This window comes from Rhinatrema bivittatum, chromosome 9, assembly GCF_901001135.1.
Source record: "Rhinatrema bivittatum chromosome 9, aRhiBiv1.1, whole genome shotgun sequence".
NCBI lineage: Eukaryota > Metazoa > Chordata > Amphibia > Gymnophiona > Rhinatrematidae > Rhinatrema > Rhinatrema bivittatum.
This window is the reverse complement of record NC_042623.1, coordinates 40825122-40844561: the sequence shown is the minus strand read 5'-3', so window position 1 is coordinate 40844561 and position 19440 is coordinate 40825122. Positions and strand designations below refer to the sequence as shown.

Sequence of the window (19440 nt, the reverse complement as noted above, 5' to 3'; positions counted from 1 at the left end):
GAAAAGATGATTTAATTTTTTTTTTAAATATTCAGTCTCTTTTGTAGAAGAATACTGCAGTTATACCAGACTGAAAAACAAGGAATTGTGTGTTTCTTCTATCAGGAATAACATTCTTGTTAGTCCAATACTGTAACCTCCAAAGATTCTTAATATTCTTAATATTTTTTAGGAACTTTAATGTAATATATTTTAAGTACTATAGTATTATGATTTTATTTTAACATTTTTTTTCTGTGCTTCATCTTTTTATTAATGTTAGCTTTTATTAATTTAATGTATTTTCTCTGTCAATACGATTGTACACCGTTGTGAAGGCCTTGCCGATGTGACGGTATAGAAAAACAATAAAACTATAAACTGCCACACTGCTATGTTGGAAATGTGTTTCATGTCACTGTGCTGGACTGTACTGAATTTGCTTGCAATGAACTATTTTGAGCTACAAGGACTTCTGTACTGCTCTGAATACTTACTTGCTTCCTGTTTCGGTGTGAGTTGAACTGCTGATTGCTTACAGCTCTGTTTTATATTGTTCTTGCTGTTTTACTGTTCTTGCAAAGAAAAGACCTCCCTGTCTTGCTTTTCTTTAGAAGGCATTCTCTTATCTAAACTCTGCTGTACCACAAAGCTCTAATATATCCCCAGCTGCAGCCATAGAGCATGACTACTTATGCGATATTTCTCCTTATCAAGGACAGTTTTTGCCATCTCTCTCATTTGTACTCTACTATCTTGGGCAGATAAGCATTCAAAATCCCTCACTTAATTCCTACTCAACACCCTTCCCATGTCTAACCATAAAGCTTTGTAATAAGCTAAACAGTTAGCAATACTAGGATTTCTATTTATTACTGTACTTTCAAGCCTTCCAGACAGATCCAGCTCGTAGTTCAATTCTACCACTGCACCTCAATCTAAATAGCTACCCATAGTATTGTGGATATTGCCTAAACATCCTAGCCGCCTAGGTCCCCTGCTAGATAGGCCCAGCTACGTAACCGCCTGTGTTTCTGCAGCATCTTCCAGTTATTTCTGTACCTGCAGCATGCCAGACAGATAACAGCTACTAGTTAATGCTATCATTAAATAAATAATTGCACTGTAACCTGCCAGACCGTCCCAGCCAAATGGTTACCTCTGTTTCCCCTAGAACTTCTAATGCATTTTACCCACTTTGCCATTCATTCCGGAAGCTCCAATACTAGTCATTGAATCATTCGAGAAGTGTATTTTAAATATTTAAATACGTGTCGCTAGGTTTTCCTTCCACTATTCACTTTTTTGCAATTAAGGATCCCCTGGGCTAATCCCATGCCTGCATAAATTCTGTTACCATTTTAGTCTCCACCATTCACTTTGAGAGGGTGCTCCACCACCCTTTCCGTGAAAAAAAAAAAAAAAATTCTTGACATTGCTCCTGACTGTAGCCTAGAGTTTCACTTCATGACCCCTTGTTCCAGGACTTCTTCTCCGATGAAAAAAATATTTACTTCAACCCTACTCCTCAATGCCTTCTAACAAGCTTTCCAACTGCTCAGTTTTGGAAACGTGCCCCTTTATTACTGAATGAAATCTGAATCTTTTATTCCTTTGCTGTAAAAAGGTATATAGTGCTCGAAATGCAGCAAGATGCTGTATATGTAAAATAGCATTTAAAAAAAAAAAAGTTACATGCCCAAAGAAATGACAGACAATATAAATTCCAGTCCCGGACAGCCTGTACTGGAGTAGGCTGGATACTCCTACAGGATTCTGCTGGAGCTGTTCCAGGCTGTTGCATCAGACTATCCCAGGTGCAGAGGAGGGCCCAGTAACAAAGTGGGAAGAACGGACGCACTCAGAAGTGGGAGATCTGGGTCCGACTTTTAGCTCAGGCTCACTCTCCTCCAGCTACTTAGAGCTGGCAGTGCTTCAGAAGCAGGTACTTGATTTCTTAGGCACAGGGATTTCCAGTAAAACTGGTCTATGAGTGAACACGGAAAACAAGATGACAAAGAAATAGTACCCAAAGCACTCACCCATGGCGGCGCCCCCCCCCCCCCCCCAATCAAAGATATTAATTCATGACTTGTTAGGTCCTTCTACAAGCATTAATATTGCAAGAGACAACCTACAATGGTCTAGACAGGTGACAACAAGTGGAGCTAAAGACAGACACCTGATAAAGTTAATAAGTTTTAAGATTATAGGGAATAATAAAGAATTAAAACACAATGATCACTAATTCTAACTGAAATCCAGAAAAACTATTTTATTTTTTTATTCATATTTTTTCTGAACCCCCTATATACATAAAATTGAAAATCACAGGTGATCAGTGCAAACATATAACAAACTTACCTTCCATGTGTAAAGAACTGTCCTGCTTCGTTCAACATTTATTATGTGTAGTGTTTCCGAAATCTTCTCAAACACATCTGAAATAATGCATTAAAAGTACAGGAGTAAATGTAAATGAATGGAAGACGACACCATCCAACTGTAACAATATAGGAGGTAGGGAAGGAGGGAAGGAATGGGAGGGGGATAAAAGATGGGGAAGGTGAGGGAGAAAGATGACAGTGGAGGATGAGAAGAAAAAAAGGAAGGGAGATGAGAAGGGACTGGAAGGTAGAAGAAAAGGCACAGCCTTGGGATTGGGAAGGTGAGAGGGATACAGGGATTTTGAGACCGGGAGCACAGAAGGTGGGGTGGGTGGAGAGATGGTATGAAGTGCCTGGAGTGGCTGGGGAGAGGTTGAGAGGTCATGAAAAGTATCAGGCCTGTGAAGGGGGAGGGGGGGGGGGAAGAAAAAAAAATGGGGACTGGCGTGGGGATGAGAGGCAGAGGAAGGTTGATGAGGAATGGGGAAGGAGTGAATACAGAGGGTGGAAATGGGGTGAGAGATGCAAAGCTAGTAGGTAGGAGAGGAGAGACTGAAGAATGAGAAAGAGGAAAAGGAGAGATGAAATCTAGCTAGGAGTGGACAGAGTTGCAAAATGGAGAAAAAAAATAAAAGGAATAGATCAATGTCAGAGCCAGATAAAGGAATGAAGGGTAGAAGACAGGAGAAAAGAAAATGGAAAGGACTTAGAAGACCAAGAAGAGGAAAGTAAAAAAAAATCTAGACCACTTTGATTAGAAAAAAAAATTACCAAAAGGTAGAAAAAAAAAAAAAAGGATTTCATTTTCAGTTTTTAGAGACTGGAATGTGTCAAATCTGGGATTATACATTTCTTATCTTTGTATGTTGATCAGTATAGGTGGAAACGTTTCTTTTTCTCAGTGCTGCACTAAACACTTTTTTTGTCTGCATGTTTTTATTTCTAATTTTTTTTTTTTTTTTTTTTATAATTAAAGGTTTTTTATTGAAACAAAATAACAGGTCATATAAACCATACAATGTACAATCAGAACAACATGTCAGAACCAGGTAGTACGACTTCGTACAAATGGAATCTGCCAATATAAGTAAGCAGCAATAGAAAACATAACATACTGCGTAAGAATGGTTTATAACCTGGCAATTATACCATTGCTTTGGTTTTGAAATACACAATCTCCCCCGCCCCTCCCACCCCACAAGCCTCAAAATACACTACATGTAAGGAGGTAATCAGATAGTACCAATCTAAAGAACTGAGAGTCACACAATAGCAAGAGAATAGTGTAAGTAATGGGTCACGGTAAACCCTGGATACCAGGGCTCATGGAAGAAAGCCACAGTTGATATGGGCGCCAAATCAAGTCGAAGCGAGAAACTCTTTTATGCTTATAAGCTGTAATTTTTGATAAAAAAATTTTGTGCACCTTTCGTTGAACGTCTACTTTTGTAGGGACATTGGGGGATTTCCACATACGGGCAATTTCACAACGGCTGGCGGTTAGAATAAAATGTGCCAGTCTTATGATCCTCCGAGAGCCCTGGTAACTTTATGCCCAGTAATGCCTGCGCTGGAGTGGATGAGGGCAACCCCGGGAACAAATCGCTCATCCAATGGAAAACATCACCCCAGAGCACCTGCAACTTGGGACAATCCCACCACATATGGTAATAACTACCTATTTGCATACAGGACCGCCAGCAGTTATCTGGGTAGTGAGGTGCAAATTTGTGTAATTGAGAGGGAGTCATATACCACCGGTAAAGTACCTTGTAAGTGTTCTCAATAAGCGAGGCTGCTATGTGACCTCTACCCATGGTTTGAAAGATAGATTGCCAGACCCAGGGAGCCCAGTCCACCTGAAGATCGTGTTCCCATAGTAGCTGAAAATTATAGTTAGGTGCTGTCTGGGGCAATAGCAATTGATATAGCTGCGACATAACCTTTGAGCAACCATTAGCCTTCTCACACAACTTTTCAAAGTCGGATTTCCCTAAGTTAAAGTGTAACGCTAGCAGACTGGTCTGCGCAAAATGGGTTAATTGTAGGTATGGGTATAAAGCCGAATCAGGCAGGGAGTAGGCCCGCTGAAGATCCGTAAAAGGACACATTGCCGTTGGACCCTAGACATGCCTCCAATGTCGGATACCCCTTCTCCTCCAGGTTAAGAAAGCAGAACTCTCAAAGCCAGGGTGGAAGGCCTTATTGGCAAATAAGCTAGTGCAGGCGTGGTATTCCCTACTGCCCACCAAGGCTGATCCATGTCGTTGCCATAACTGTAATAACATTTGTGTGTGTGTGAGGGGGGGGGGAGGGGGTACCAATGCTGGGTCTACTAACCAAGTGTTCCTGGGTTGCCAAATAAGGCTGTGAATAGGCACATTTCCCAAGAGCTCCTGAGCAAGGAGCACCCACGATTTTGGTCGTATGCAAGTCCACTAACTTTTTAAACGGGGCAGCTCTAAAATAACGAGGGAGATCCGGTATGCCGAGTCCCCCTCTTAATTTGGGTTGGGTAAGCACTTTTTTGGCAACCCTGGGTCTTCTGCCTGCCCAAATAAAAGACATACAGCTCCTTTGCCACTGCTGTAGAAGTGAGGGAGGGACCGAAATTGGAAGGGTTTGGAACAGATATAAGAGTTTTGGCAAGATATTCATTTTAAAAGACGGCCATTCTGCCCAGCCAAGATATGTGGTAATGGCTCCAGTCTTCCATATCCTTAGCAATCTTTTTCCATAAAAGGTGTATAATTTATGGCAAGGAGATCCTGAGTGGCACTAAGCTGAATCCCTAAATATTTAATCTGTGATGTGGCCCATTTAAATGGAAACAGCCCCTGCAGGCAACGGACCAACCGGGGCGGAATATTGATGTTTAGTATCTTGGATTTGTCCCAATTAACCCTGAAACCAGAGACTCCGCTAAAGGTTGTCATTTCATCCATCAGCCCCTCCAGTGAGCCTTCCGGGTCAGTAAGAGTAAGTAAGATATCGTCAACGTACAGGGAGATTCTTATGGAGTGTCACCGATCTCTAGTCCAGTAATATTGGCGTTACTGCGGACGTTAATGGCAAAGGGTTCAAGAAAAAGTGCAAAAAGAATAGCGGGGATAATGGGCAGCCCTGCCTAGTCCCTCTACCCACCTCAAAAGTGGAGGAATAGTCACCATTAATCTTCAGGCAGGCTCTAGGAGAACTATACAGCTGACGTAACCAGTCCAAAAAGGGGGCACCAAAACCCATTCCTCCCATAGTCTGAAAAAGAAACGGCCAATGTACCATATCTAACGCCTTTTCCGCATCGATGGACAAGGTTAGGGAAGGGGTGTTACGTTTTTGTGCAAGCCAAATAGTGTCCAGGATTCTGTGGACATTGTCAGCTGTAGTTCGCCCAGGAGTAAACCCCGCCTGATCAGTATGCACCAACTGAGCAATAAAACAATTCAATCGGTTGGTCAGGATTTTTGCCAGCAGCTTAACATCAAGATTCAAAAGGGAAATGGGTCTATACGAGCCACATGCAGATGGGTCTCGCCCAGGCTTTACCAAGAGCGTAATCCCAGCTGTATTAGCTTGAGCAGATAAAGTGGCCCCCATGCGTAAGGAATTGAAAAACTTTAATAGGACAGGTGTAAGTGCTGTGGCAAATTTCTTGTAAAATCTCGGGGTATATCCATAGAGTCCCAGAGATTTACCAGGTTTGAGAGATTTGATAGCTTCCTGCAGTTCTAGGGCCTTTATGTCCTTATCCAGAAATTGCCGCTGAGCGGCTGTTCTATTTCTAATTTGAAGTCTGTGAGGATTAATCTATGTTCCAGATGTGACCAAGGTGAGAGATTCAGCTGGTGTGTAGGGATATATAGCAGTCTGACTTGTTTTCTTTCTTCAATGGTGGTGGTGGGGGGGGGGGGGGGGGTCAGTTGGTGTTCTCTAGGCCCAGTATAGTATTCGCTTTGCTGGGGGAATTTCTGTGCATACGGAGCGTGTGTTGGGGAAGAAATGGAAGCGCAGGGTTTATACTGAGATTCAGACTTCGCTCCCATACAGAACTGGTTGAATGATGCTATCAATTTTAATGGAAGTTTTCCTGGCTGGCTGAAACTGGCCAGAGGTTTCTTTATTGCATAAAAAGGCCCTTGGAGATTTTCCTTTTAGTGCCTTTTCATAGCCAATTTAAGAGAACGAAGTTATGCTGTGAAAGGGTGGGTGCGATATGTAGAAATATAACTTTGGCTTGCTACCCTCCCTTATCTAAGCTTGTCCTCCTCATATTGCCCCTGCCCCCTCCACACAAAACAGTTTCTGTCTAGTGACACCACTGTAACAAGGTTGGGACCAGCATGCTACAACTCCCCAGGAACCAACTGGGTTGATGCCTGTAGGCCGGCGGTGGCTTGGTTTAGTTTTAAAATTTGGTTTATTCTCTTAAAAAAAGGACCACCTTTCCATCATAAATCAAAGTAACAAGCTCACATCCAGCAAGGTGACGGTGAGAAAATGGAGGGGCAGCTGAAGATAGCGACAACACAAGCAATGCAATAGCGAGTTGCTACCAGCGGCAGCGGGCTATAAATTCCAGAAACCAAGACTAGGACAATGCTGGTAGGTGGGCGTTAACTGGAGAGTACCCAGCAAAGACGCAGCCACCTGGCCAGCCTTGTTTAGTTTTGGTAGCAGTTCAGGTTATTTAAAAAAAAAAAAAAAAAACAAACTTGGCGGTAAGGCACTCGTGGCGGGAGGGAGCCTGGCTTTTGGATTAAGAATGGGAAGTCGTCTGCTCATCTGCCCAGGACACAGGAAACTAAAGAGCAAGATAACGGAAAACCAGTTTAGATAAGAGCCCTGTTCTACAAATCGGTCAAGCTTCTGAGGCTGGAAGCTGGGATACATCCTTGAGATGTGGATGGGAATAAAGTGGGTAGAAGGAATGGGCCATCGTTTTACTGTGTTAGTATATTTATTTATTATGTACTCTCTAGGCCAGAAATGCACGTTTTTAATATTTTGTAAAACTGAAAACTTAATCCAATCAACAGCCAAGAACATATGTTTTTTTCTATCCAGCGTCTTTGCAGAGTCCCTGCACCTGCTAATCTTCTCAGAAATGATTAAAGATGCTACAAAGATAAATACGAATTGTTGTGTGTATAACATTCCGTGTCCTCGCCGAACCATGCTTTTGCATTTGGGATACCGTAAAACAAAGCAGGTATTCTACTTCAAGAGCTGCTTTGCATTGGCCGCCCACAGTGGAAAAATAAAACTATGGGGCCTGAATCAAATTATTTGCATGACAAATGTGTGATTATGTGTCTGAACAATGCTGGCCAGAAATAGCCCAACTGTCCAATCAGACAGCCCTGGATTTGCCTAGCTCTGGAGGCTATTGGTCAGATACATGCCTGAAAAAGTACAAATTTGACCTCTAGAATTAACAGCAACCAGCAATAGTGCAAGCAGCTTTCTCCTAAATGTTGAAGAGCACAGTAACACCACACTCATAGGAAAACACAATATTGAGACAGGAAACTAGAGAGAGCATATGCTGTGGCAGGAACTAAAAAAAAGGTACCAGTTTCCCCACTTCAGGATGTTTGGAATCATTATTTTCCTTATACAAAGAATGTAAAACTTAATTTTTCTATTTAAACAACTACAGCATCACCAGTTCTGTGTACTCAAATGCATTTTTGTTACATTCATTTCCTCCTTGCGCAAACACAACTTGCCTTTGTTTGCTCTTCTTGAAAATAAAGATTTAAAGACAGGGTTATTTTGCTATAAAAAAAATATTACAACTTGAGACACGTTAACATCCATCTACTTCTGTCATGTGTTGCTGCCAACTTATTGTTTGCCAGCCAGGTACTGAGAGACTGCAGTCCATCTGCATACTCCCAGTCACCTCAGTGGTCAACTCTGGAAGTCACCACAACACATTTGGGCCTGAGCTGCTCCCAACCCTGTACTCATCGAGTATCTGGCCAAGTAGTCAGGAGGTTGCAGGCCATCTGCATACTTCTCCCAGCTCCCTCCGTGGGTGCCTGCACAAGTCTTCATAATCAGTCTAGGGCCTGAACTCTCACCCCGTGCTCCTTGAGCAGCTACCCAGGTAGTAGGAAGGTTATGACCTATGTGCAAATTTCTCTCAGTTGCTCAGTGACTCTGGTGGTCACAACTCACCCAGGACTTGAACTGCTTTCCCCCCCGCCCATCCCATGCTCCTCGAGCACAGGACCGGCGTAACCCACTGTGCAAGCTGTGCACTTGCACAGGGCGGCGGCCTCAGGGCTGCCACCAAGTTGAGTCAGCTGCTAGCACTGCCAAGAAGAGGAGGAACCACAGGCTACACAGCGGTGAAGAGGAGGGAGTTACGGGGCCACGTGGCGGTTCCCAACCTGCCACACAGTGAAGATGCGGCGGAGGGCCGCGTGGCAAGAAGAGGAGGAGCCTCAGCACCACGCAGTGAAGAAGAGCCCTTGGGCCACGCAGCAAAGATGAGAGATTTCCAGTGCCGCAGAGAAGCCTTAGCGCAGCACAGTGAACAAGAGAAGCCCTAGGGCCACGTCGCAGTTCCCAACCTGCTGTGCGGTGAAGAAGAGTCCTTGGGCCACGTGGCAGTTCCCAACCTGCAGTATAGCGAAGAGGAGAAGGAGGAGCCATAAGGCCGCGCAGCAGCAAAGAGTTGCAGAACTGCAAAATCACGATGAGCTGCAGGACCACGTGCTAGGCGGCCAGAAGGGAAAAATAAGCCACTAAGCAGCTCCAAACTTGCCCCGCCAAAGAAGTGGAGGACCAGGGCTTCTGGGAGAGACCTTGGTGTATGTATGAGCAGGAGGAAACCTGTGTGTGCCTAAGCTTGTGTGTGTGTGTGACTGGGCATGTGCATGCGAGAGCAAGCATATGTGTGAAAGAAGGAGCAGGTGTGTGAAAAAGAGCACTGAGAGATGCAAGCTCTCGGGATGATGGAAAATAAGAGGTCTAAATAGTAGTAAGTTCTTTTTGAGCAGTAAATTCTTCAGTTTATATCAGGAAAGGTTGAGGTATTGAAGATTAGAGTGTTCTCTTCTTGGTGTCTGAGCATGTATATGAGAAAGAAAGGGATCTTGTGTGTTTATATATGTGTATGTAAAAGGGAACGTGTGTGTGTGTGCGAGCATCTGTGAGCTTGTGTGAATGAGGAAGCAATTGCATGTGATCATGTGTACGTAAGAGGGAACATGTGCACATATGAGGGGGAGAGCATATATGTATGTATGGGTATTTATAGATATATATCTATGAGAGAGGAGAAAGTTTATGCATCCCTCTCTCACTAATCCACAACAATCACAGAGTGACTGGAAATCAAAGGTTTACAGGTAAGGAGAATGAATTATTTTATCCTTAGTTTTAATTTTTGGATGTTGTTTTGAAATATTTTATTAGTGTTTGACAAATTTAAAAACAAATCATTTGAGTTCTTAATTATTGGATCTTCCATTCACCAGCTATTTAGAAATGAGGCAACAAAAATCACATTCATCCTCTCGCGCCTTGAGGGGAAGGCCCTGGCATGAGCTTCCCCACTCTGGGAGATTTCCGACACCATCCTTCACCAGCTCCCTCAGTTCACCTCCGCCTTCCGACATAGGCCGACAGGCAGTCGCTGGTCACCACTTACTCTACTTGCTCGCTGAATATACAGTGGAGTTTAGAACTCTAGCTACTGACAGGTCGATCCTGTAAGGCCACGGTAATAACAGTGCGGCAGTGTCAGGCGCACCCTTCCTCCCCGCACGCACAGTTCTCTTCACTAACTCCCCGATACTCTCCTCTAATCGCATGCAAATGCATGCCGCGGCTTTAAAGCGGTAGGGAAGGGTTATGCCCGCGTAACCCATTTTACTGTATAGGCGCTTAATACAGCGCCTATACAGTAACCAGGGTGCGCTGGTACCTGTCATTTCAAATGACATTTGAAATGACAGGCACCATGAAGTGAAAAAAAAAAAATACCAAAATATGTAAAAACCTGAGTGTTCAAAAAAAAATAAAAATTTTTAAATACCTGTCGGAGGGCCGCGTGGGTACAGGCGGCAGCGGCGGGAGCCGGGTGGTCGCGTGTTAAATCTAGGCCGCGGGCGGGTGGGCGCCTGTTCCAGGCGGCGGCGGCGGGACACGCGTTAGTTCGAGACGGTCGGTGGGCGGCGGGTGGTCGCGTGTTAAATCTAGGCCGGGTCGCACAGGCGCGCATTCATTCATCCAGGCGGAGGAGCCGGCGGCGAAAGCCGCCGGCTCCGCCTGAATGAATGCGCGCCTGTGCGACCCCTGCGATTCGGCGCTCAAGGCAGTCACAGCATTCATTCACTGCCGGTGGGGGGCTGCCGGGGCTGCCCCCACCGGCAGTGAATGAATGCGACCCCTGCGATTCGGCGCTCAAGGCAGTCACATGCCGTGACGTCACGGCATGTGACTGCCTTGAGCGCCGAATCGCAGGGGTCGCACAGGCGCGCATTCATTCACTGCCGGTGGGGGCTGCGAGGCAGCCCCCACCAGCAGTGAATGAATGCTGTGACTGCCTTGAGCGCCGAATCGCAGGGGTCGCACAGGCGCGCATTCATTCAGGCGGAGCCGGCTGCTTTCGCCGCCGGCTCCTCCGCCTGGATGAATGAATGCGCGCCTGTGCGACCCGGCCTAGATTTAACACGCGACCACCCGCCGCCCACCGACCGTCTCAAACTAACGCGTGTCCCCCCGCCGCCGCCTGGAACAGGCGCCCACCCGCCCGCGGCCTAGATTTAACACGCGACCACCCGGCTCCCGCCGCTGCCGCCTGTACCCACGCGGCCCTCCGACAGGTATTTAAAAATTTTTATTTTTTTTTCTGACAAGTTTTATGTGTCCCACATCATTACATTTTCTCGATCATCTCTGTATCGCTTTTTTTTTTTTTATTGTGTTTTATTGTTTTTGAGTGTCTTAAGCGGTGTCGATGGATTTGTTACTAGACTCACAGTCCTAACTCCTACTAGGGGGAGGCGGTAAACTAACACGTTACGGCCGCGGCAAAACAGTGCGTTACTAATGAGATAACCTGAGCGTGCGTTACGGTATCGGAGGGGGAATAGCTAATTCCTTCATTATACAGCTAATTCGTTCATTTACATGCCGGGTGGGGAAGGGTTACGCGTCTGTTTTAAGAAGCGCTACGGACGCGCGAAACTGGAGACTGTATCGCTGGTTTGCCTTACGCGTCCGAATTGTGCGCAGCGAGCTCGTTACAGACGAGAAATCTTCAAATGAATGTTACTGTATCGAGCTGTGAGTTAGGTTGGCAAGAAGACTACTTGCAGGCACTCTACCTCAAGGGACTGTCTCCTGCCCTTAAGGATGAACTGGCCGCCCGCAAGATCCCCGTATCTCTGGAAGACCTGATCTCCCTGGTTGGTAGAATAGGTTACTGCCTTAGACAATGACATCAGGAGGTAAGGGTCCTACGACCTCCTGCCCTATGATCACCCCTGGAGTCAGGCAGCCGCGGTTGAATGACTCAGACATGAAAGAGGTAGCATAGGAGTCAACGTGATGAAAAAAAAATTCCCAAAAAGAAGAAGTGGGTAACTGATGAATGACAAATGGACTGAAAGAGGAATCCAGGGGATGCTAGAATAGAGAATTAGACTCAAATTCAAGAAACCTTTTTGGCATGGCAATTTGTACACGTATTGCTAAAGTAATACACAAAGCACTGAAAGAAATGAAGGGGTGGCCCCTCCCTCTTCGATGTCATCATCGAGGGCTTTCCTCTAAATGCCTGCCGCAATGCCAGAAGTTTCACTCGCGCTGTCTCAACTGTTGCATTGTCTGCCCCTGCTGCCTGACTCCCAGAAGCCAACTACCCTGGACATTGCTTTTTCTTGTTTCTCTTAGGTTGGTGGGGGTCCCCTGTTTGCAACCATTGACGCTTGCCCCTCCCCCTTCAATGACATCACCGGGGTCTTTCCTCTAAAGACCCGCCACTCCTTTGAGCATCCTTGTGCCTTACGACCATGTTATCTTTAATCTTGGACATTTTGGGGATTTTATTCTTCCTCAGGGAACGTGCTTGTACTTGTCCACCTGGAAATTTGTCTGTTTGAAATTTTGGGATTTGTCTGTTCTTAAATTTACTAAGTGGTCTTGTCTGTTGTTTTTATTCCTCTTTCAGCTTGTACTATCAGCTCCCTCAGTAAACCTTGTTAAATCGTGCCTTCCACATGGTGATGCCATTCCAGTGATTTCTGGAATGGGCTGTTATGGTTCATTACATCGGTTCAGACCTACCTTTAATAAAAGGGTGTGGCAAGGCACTCATTATCCCTGTCGCTTGCAAGTCAAATGGCTACAAGCCACCAGAGTTCCTAGCCAACAACTCTGTCCTGCTAGTAAATGGTTAAGCGATTTGTAAGATAATTCCAGTTGCAGTAGGCTTGTTCAAGGACATTGGCCCAGACCTGTTGTACATTACTGAATCATGGTGGTTAGCCTCAGACACTATTCTGTTAAACCACGCTTTAAGAGGAGAGGTGGAGGTCTGCTTATTGTGGCCAAACTTTCTCTGCCACTTACGTTAGTTCATTCTGAGGATATTTCTCCATTAGAATTTGTTTATTTATCGTTGTCTCTTAAATGGAGTATCGGCCTGGTATGCTTACCTCCAGGCTGCCTGGCCAATAGTCTCATCACTCACCGACTTATTGCTCTCTGTTAAGGCTGATATAAAACATGTAATCATCTTAGGGGACTTCAATGTACATGCGGATGTCTATCCCCCATCCTTTATCTGCTCAGATTTTCTTTCAATTATGCAGGCTATAGGATGGGCTCAGCTGATTAATATCCCCTCTCATAAAAAGGGCCATACCTTGGAATTAATTTTTTTTGTTTCTAGTCGTTGGGTGTCTCCACAGTCTTGCATATTTCTTGTCAAGAGGTCCCTTGATCAGATCACTTTATCTCCTGTTCCCTTCAGAACTCAGCCCTGCTCTTTCACATGCCCTCTCCCATACAAATTGTTAAGGAGGCGAGCACTCATTGATCCCGAGAATTTGCGCTCTTCATGGCTCCCCCACCAATCCAGTCCTTCACCTGGTGATGTTGTTAGCCTAACCAATCATTAACAGGATTTGTTACACACAGCATTAGATAGGTTGGCTCCCATGAAATCTCTAGTGGTTCACCATAACAAAACCTGTATTTGGTACTCTCACTCCCTGAGGAACATGAAACAAGTTTGTCAGATGATTGAGTGACAATGGTGGAAAAATAAATCAGACTAATTACAATTCTTATCGTTCTCAGTTAGGAGCTTACAAGGACACTTTAGATCAAGCCAAGCATACTTGGTTCTCGTCCAAGATCGCCAAATCTGCTTCACCCCCACGTGAGTTCTGTATCGACCACTCCTTGGGTACTCCTCTTTTAGATAGTTCTCATTCCCACATAGTCTACGTGGGAAACTTTTGTATCTTTCCTCTCCACAACAATCTCTCAGATGGATACCTTTTTATCTTCAATTTCTAGTAGTACTGTCACAGTTTCATTTTTATCAGCATCATGGGGTGAGTTTGCACCTACTTCCTCTTTGGAGATGTCTTCCATTCTTAACCATATGAAGGATAGCTTTTGTAGCTTTAATTCATGCTTGACTTAACACAGATATCATTATTGTTACTTTAATGTTATTAACGCTATTACTCATCCTCCACCTCTATTCTTGTTTGTGACTCTCCCCAGAGTTGTTTCTCCAGGTTAAACTCCCCTGTTTATTGTAATTCCATCTAAAGTTATATGTAAACCAACGCGATATGATTTTCATGAACATCGGTATAAAAAACCTCTTAAATAAATAAATAAACAAACTGACTGCACTGCTTAAAATGTTACTGTCCGATGTGCACCAAATTACCTGTAATCTAGTAAATGCCTCTCTTTCAGAAGGCATAATCCTAACTTGAAAACAGCTATAATGCGTCTGCTGTTTAAAAAAAAAGAGACTCTGGAAGCCACGGACCCAGGGAATTACTGTTCCATTTCTTCGCTCCCAGTACTGGCAAAACACTACTGAAATATTTACCCTTACTCAGCATCAAGAGAGTTTCTTGATTCCAACTATTGCCTGTACAATGTTCAGCTTGGATTCAGTCCATGCCACAGCAGGAATCTCTTTTGTTCTTGACTGACAGAATTGATCTTAGTTTTGACTCTGGAGCACAACAACTCTTGGTTCTTCATGATATATCTTCTGCCTTTGATACTCTTAATCATAATCTCCTACTTAGTCTCTTAGTTCTTCTCTTTCTTTCAAACCATTCTTACTATGTAATGATGATTCGTCATCTAATCTGTTTCTATTATTGTCAGATGATACTCAAGTTTCCTCATAGTCTCCAATCTTGTACAACATTTATCTTGCCCCACTCTGTTATTCTTTCTAGACTGGGGGTTTTGTTTAAAATATATGCAATAACATACAGTTTCTTTTACCTATTACCTCCTATCACTGGGGCATTCTAGAAACTTAACAGTTTGTCTGACAGAGATCAAGTAGTGGTTACTGTCTCGTGTTGCTCATTCTAACATCAATGGGAATTTTTTTGTTTGAAGGACATTTCATCCCAATCTGGGGGTTGCAGTCGATTCCACTTTGTCCCTGTGATCCCAAAATTAATTCTGTGGTACAATCAACTTACTACAAACACCATATATTGTGGCCTTTAAACCCAATTTTATGTCATCAGGATTTTCATATTGTAACTCAGACTTATCCACTTTGGTTTATTGCAACATTCTGTTTCTAAGGTTGCCCTCTTCTCATCTTCATGCTTTGCAACTTATCCAAAAAGCTCCTCCGCTTCTCTCTGCATGATCACATCTCCCCCTGTTTTGGAAAATCTGCATTGGCTCCCCTTGGTTTGGACACTAAAGTTCAAAGTGTTCACAATGGTTTTTAAATCTATTCATTGGCTTGAGCTTTCTAGTATTGAATACTCCATATATGGCCATTTCCTCTCTCATCCTTTACACTTCTCTTCTCCGCATCTATTGGAAATTCCTTCCATTAAGCAATCTAAAAAAACAGATCAATTCCATCCTCAAAGAAGGTTTTTTCAAGCTCAGTGTTATAAAGAAACTTAGACCCCTCCTCCACTATCATGACTTCCGCACTGTCATCCAAGCTACTCTTTCTTCAAAGCTAGACTACTGTAATGCCCTCTTCCTCGGACTACCCTCCTCCACCACGAAACCCCTACAAATGTTCCAAAATGCCATCGCCAGGATTATTGCTAACTCACGGAAATCTGACCACATCACTCCTATACTCAAAGACCTCCACTGGATCCCCATAACATCCCGCATCCTCTTTAAAACTTTAACCATAATTCACAAATCCATCTACTCCTACAACTCTAACTGGCTTGATGAACCCTTTTGCCCATACGCTCTGACCGACCCACGCAGTCTGTCAAAGGGACCCTATCAATACCTCCCATCAAAAAAGCCCATCTCTCCGCCACAAGGGTCCACGCACTCTCCATTGCAGGCCCCAAACAATGGAATTCCCTCCCGACTACACTCAGACTTGAGCCATGCTACTCTAAGTTCAGAAAAAAAACTAAAGACCTGGCTCTTCCGACAGGCATACCCAGAATAATTGTCTCCATCTACCATCACTCCTTTCAACCCTCATGAACAATCCTCACATAGGCGACACTTAAATTGTATATTGTTTATAGTCTCTTGTAACTATATTGTATATAGTCCCTTGTAATTAACCCATCTGTTACCGTTCAAAGTTGATGTTTCTTCTTCTTCAATACTTTCTGCACTATGTATTTACTCTCTCCCCCTTCCCCACCCTGTTAATTGTATTTTCAGTCTTTTAGTTACAATGTAAACCGGTATGATGTTTGCATACTAATACCGGTATATAAAAGTTTTAAATAAAATAAAATAAGTTCGTTTGGCTACTCTATGCAAAAAGATATTTTGCATAGTTGGTCCTATCCTCTGGAATGATTTGCCCATGACAATAAGGTGCAAGGGTGATCTCATTCAATTTAGGAAGCTACTTAAGGCTTATCTTATCAGCTAAGCTTTTCCTGCCCTATAAAAGGTTCTTGTTTCAAAAAAAAAAAAAAAAAAAGACAGTAGATACTGGCCTACATACTTTGCAGGCTTAATTTGTTATTTAATGTAGTTGGGTATGTATTCTGACTTGTGCTGTTTATTATTTTATGCTCAACAGATTTCATTGTGTGCGTATATTGTAAGCTGCCAACATCTTATTACACAAAAAGAGCCCAATACACAGCAAAAACGAAGAAGTCTAGTGTAACAAAACACATATTGCCCAAAAAAATAAATTTCTAAATATTGTTTATGAAAAAATTTGGGACCATCATACTACCCTTTTTCGTCTCTTAGAATATCTTTCATGGCTATAACGTATTGTCATCTATTGAATTTTCATGTAAATCAACTTTTGTGGTTTACTGCATTGTATGCCCATGTAATGTGATATATGTGGGGAAGACACAACGATCATTTAAAATCAGGATGACAGAACACAAGTCGCGATTGAAGACAAAAAAGGAGGAAGCTACCTCTTGTGGATCACTTTCTCAAAAACAATCATGGTTTTTTGGATTGCAACAATTTTGGAGAAAGTGGAGGCTAATTGGAGAGAGGTGGTGATAGAGCTCTACAGTTAATCTAACAAGAACAAAAATGGATTTACATACTACATACTGTAATCACATCGGGTCTTAATAAGGAAATAGAATGGGTGGTCTTTAAGTAAACAAGTAAATTATACTTGCATAAGTACGCAATGTACATGGGTCTGCATATGATCACATGAATGGGTTAAAAGCCTAATCACTTTAGCGTTCTTTTGGTTCAGCGTCTCTGAATTCAGCGCGATAACACCTATGAAATAGAATCTCTTTGAAACTTGAAGTTCTTCTCTACTCCCCATTCATTTTGTTTAAAATGGCATTATAAGACTAATATTTGTTATTTTTACAGAAAATTTATTTATTTAAACATTTTTATATACCGGCATTTGTTGTGGACATCATGTCAGTTTACAGTAAACAGGTTAAGTTTGGAAATTACATTTTAACAGGGAGATTTACAACTGGGAGAGGGGGGACCAAAGAATTCAATGTAGAAAATTTGCTGTTCAGCCCCTGGGGCAGCTCCTGCGAAACATGATATTGTGTTGGGCTTGAAAAGATTACAAATCTATGCAACAACAAAATAAGGGGAAGTAATTGATTTTTTCACTCTCTCACTACTTGGGGTTTAATAATTTAGAAAAGCATTTTTATTTATAAAAAAATAGTATGGGCCGATGATTAAATGTAACCTTGTCAATTTATTGATGGAACATAGCTCATGTTCTACGAGACAAAAAAGGGTAGTATGATAGTCCCAAATTTCTAAATATTGTTTATGAAAAAAATCTTTATTTTTAGGGCAACATTTGTTAATTGGCAGAATATAAATATTTTAAATGAAGTTCAGAAGAGAAATACAAAAAGACAGACAATTACAGGATTCCAGTGTTCTGCTCCATTTACAGACACAATGCTGAAGCAGAGGAAGTGAATAAATGTAATTCAAAAGAAACAAATTAAAGCAAATACATTTATAATGGATAAATGTCCATTTATCCTCTTCAAATAAACAGACAATGTATTAATGTTTTGCAAAGTGGTGGACAAAATATTTTCCTTCCACGTCTACTTTGCTAGAAAACTTAAGAAAAAGTCACACCCTTTATCAACTATAGCTATTGTTATCAAGCAGAACTTCATTAAGGTGGGCCCACTCCCCCCCAGTCATTTTCCCCTTTTCTACCTAGCAAAAAATATTTTAAGATAGGTTCCTGTACATGGCTTTGCTGGAAGCAGGTGATTAAATTTGTTTTGTTTTTTAATTTCAATCAACACAAGACGCAATCTCAGGCAGAATTAAGTTCTTCAAGTGGCCGCAAGTGACTTCATTATGTCACAAGAGGAAAAAACACCGCCGCCCAAAGCAGCGCCGGGCAGTTACTTCATTTCCAGCCTGGTTTTAAATCAAGGCACTATTCACACTTACCAGTGGCATTTAACACTTAGGCGAGTTTCATTAGCATTTACCTTCCAGCAAGGTCTCGGATCCCTGCACAAGATGCCACGGACTCGCTAGAGGCACCATCCCCTGGAGAGTGCTCTGGACTGCAATATTTGCTTATGAAATTCAATTATTGATAAAGTAATCTGAGACCTATCTATGGTCACTGAGCTCACACTCTTTATAGCCAGGAGGCACCTAGAAGAATACATTACATAAAAACGCTTTTGTATTAATTCTACAACCGTTTAGTCTCGATACAGAGAGGTTTCACGATCACTGAAGCTTTTAAAGTACAGAATGAGAGGGGGGGGGAAATCCCCCTAAACTTGTCCACTCTCTTGAGCTCCAGTTCCCAATTCATGGTCCGGCATGTATGGGGATATCTTACCGTTTCCCTCGGGCGGTCGGAGCCAGGGCAGCACGTCTCTCCGGAGGTCAAAGGCGGCGTGGAACCGCAGCACCATCACAGTCTTCCCGGGCCGAAGCCCTCGCGCCAGCCCCTGCCCAGAAGCGAAAGCAAAACCCGCGTCCCGCTCCGGAGCTTTCGCTTGCTTGCTGCTTGCCAGGGAGGCTATCGGTGCCGCGCGCGGCTCGGGCGTGCGTCAGCGCTGCTCCCGATTGGTTCCTGGCGGTGTCACTCAGCGGCCGCCGCCGCCGCCGCCGCCGCCGCACACCTGCCACGGGCCCCAAGCGCGTTCGGTCCTGCACAGCAACGGAGACGGTCCAAGCCAGGGCTGGGGGCCAAGTCGTGCAGGGCGCGTGCTGTGCTCCTTCATTTGCTTATTGACGTATTACCCCTCTCTACCTTATTTATCTTTTTGAAAGCACTTTCTGTTTTATCTTCTAGAGCGGGAGTGCAGTGCTTGCAAATCTTTCATGTATATTTAAACATGCTTAACCTTTAATAAGCAAAAGTGTGTCAATG

The 19440-nt window shown here is 43.4% G+C and overlaps 1 protein-coding gene across 4 annotated transcripts in view; it reads right to left on the bottom strand.

The window, feature by feature from the left end:
• The window catches only part of GSAP (gamma-secretase activating protein), a 113610-nt gene extending 94395 nt beyond the window's left edge, over positions 1–19215 (bottom strand). For 2 of the 4 annotated variants that reach the window (XM_029615706.1, XM_029615705.1), the window contains exons 1-2: positions 18904–19206; positions 2344–2420 (exon numbers count right to left, since the gene is read on the bottom strand). In XM_029615706.1, the coding sequence (XP_029471566.1) occupies positions 2344–2420; positions 18904–18979 (153 nt within the window). In that variant the 5' untranslated portion in view covers positions 18980–19206. Of the gene's footprint in view, positions 1–2343; positions 2421–18903 lie in introns of all 4 variants that reach the window. The other 2 variants (XR_003858609.1, XM_029615704.1) reach the window with 2 other exon arrangements.
• Between the last annotated feature and the right edge of the window lie 225 nt (positions 19216–19440).